Source organism: Fulmarus glacialis, unplaced genomic scaffold, assembly GCF_000690835.1.
Source record: "Fulmarus glacialis isolate BGI_N327 unplaced genomic scaffold, ASM69083v1 scaffold17188, whole genome shotgun sequence".
NCBI classification, from domain to species: Eukaryota; Metazoa; Chordata; class Aves; order Procellariiformes; family Procellariidae; genus Fulmarus; species Fulmarus glacialis.
In genome coordinates, this window is record NW_009226490.1 from 14790 (window position 1) to 15590 (window position 801).

Consider the following 801-nt stretch of genomic DNA (forward strand, 5'->3'; position numbering starts at 1 on the left):
CTGCCAGGACACAGAGAGCAAATGCGGACTTCACCCTGGCCACTGCCTTCCCGAAGCGGGTGGTGGTCTCACCAAGGTGGCCATGGATGGGAGCAGGATGGGGATGAAGATCTCAGCATGGGGCGGTGCTGCTAGTGGGGTGGTCGTTCCCGAAGCGGGTGGTGGTCTCACCAAGGTGGCCATGGATGGGAGCAGGATGGGGATGAAGATCTCAGCATGGGGTGGTGCTGCTAGTGGGGTGGTCGGTGCAAAACCCCATCACCATCTCTCACCACCCCACAGGGTCTGAGAACGAGGTGACCCAGGTGAACCGGTGTCTGGACGCTGCCAAAGCCTGCAACGTGGACGAGATGTGCCAGCGGCTGCGGACGGAGTACGTCTCCTTCTGCATCCGGCGCCTGGCCCGGGCCGACACCTGCAACCGCTCCAAGTGCCACAAGGCTCTGCGCAAGTTCTTCGACCGCGTGCCGCCCGAGTACACCCACGAGCTGCTCTTCTGCCCCTGCGATGACACAGCCTGTGCCGAACGCCGGAGGCAGACCATCGTTCCTGCCTGCTCCTATGAGTCCAAGGAGAAGCCCAACTGCCTGGCGCCTCTGGACTCCTGCCGGGAAAACTACGTCTGCAGGTAACGTTTGCACACTGGGGTGGTCGACATGGAGAGCTGTCCCTTGGACAAGCCTAGGTGACATCCGGTGACAGCCTGGTGACCAGAGCCAATGCACCCGCCTGAAGGATCCTGTCTGGAGGCACCCATCCCACCACAACCCATAGGCTGTTGCCTGAGTGGCTCCCTCCCCT

General features: G+C 62.3%; 1 protein-coding gene across 1 annotated transcript in view; it reads left to right on the forward strand.

The window, feature by feature from the left end:
- The window catches only part of LOC104080430 (GDNF family receptor alpha-4), a 6964-nt gene extending 6324 nt beyond the window's left edge, over positions 1–640 (forward strand). The window contains exon 3 of the mRNA XM_009582828.1: positions 283–640. Coding sequence (XP_009581123.1) covers positions 283–632 — 350 coding nt within the window. The 3' untranslated portion in view covers positions 633–640. The remainder of the gene's footprint in view (positions 1–282) is intronic.
- Positions 641–801: the final 161 nt, after the last annotated feature.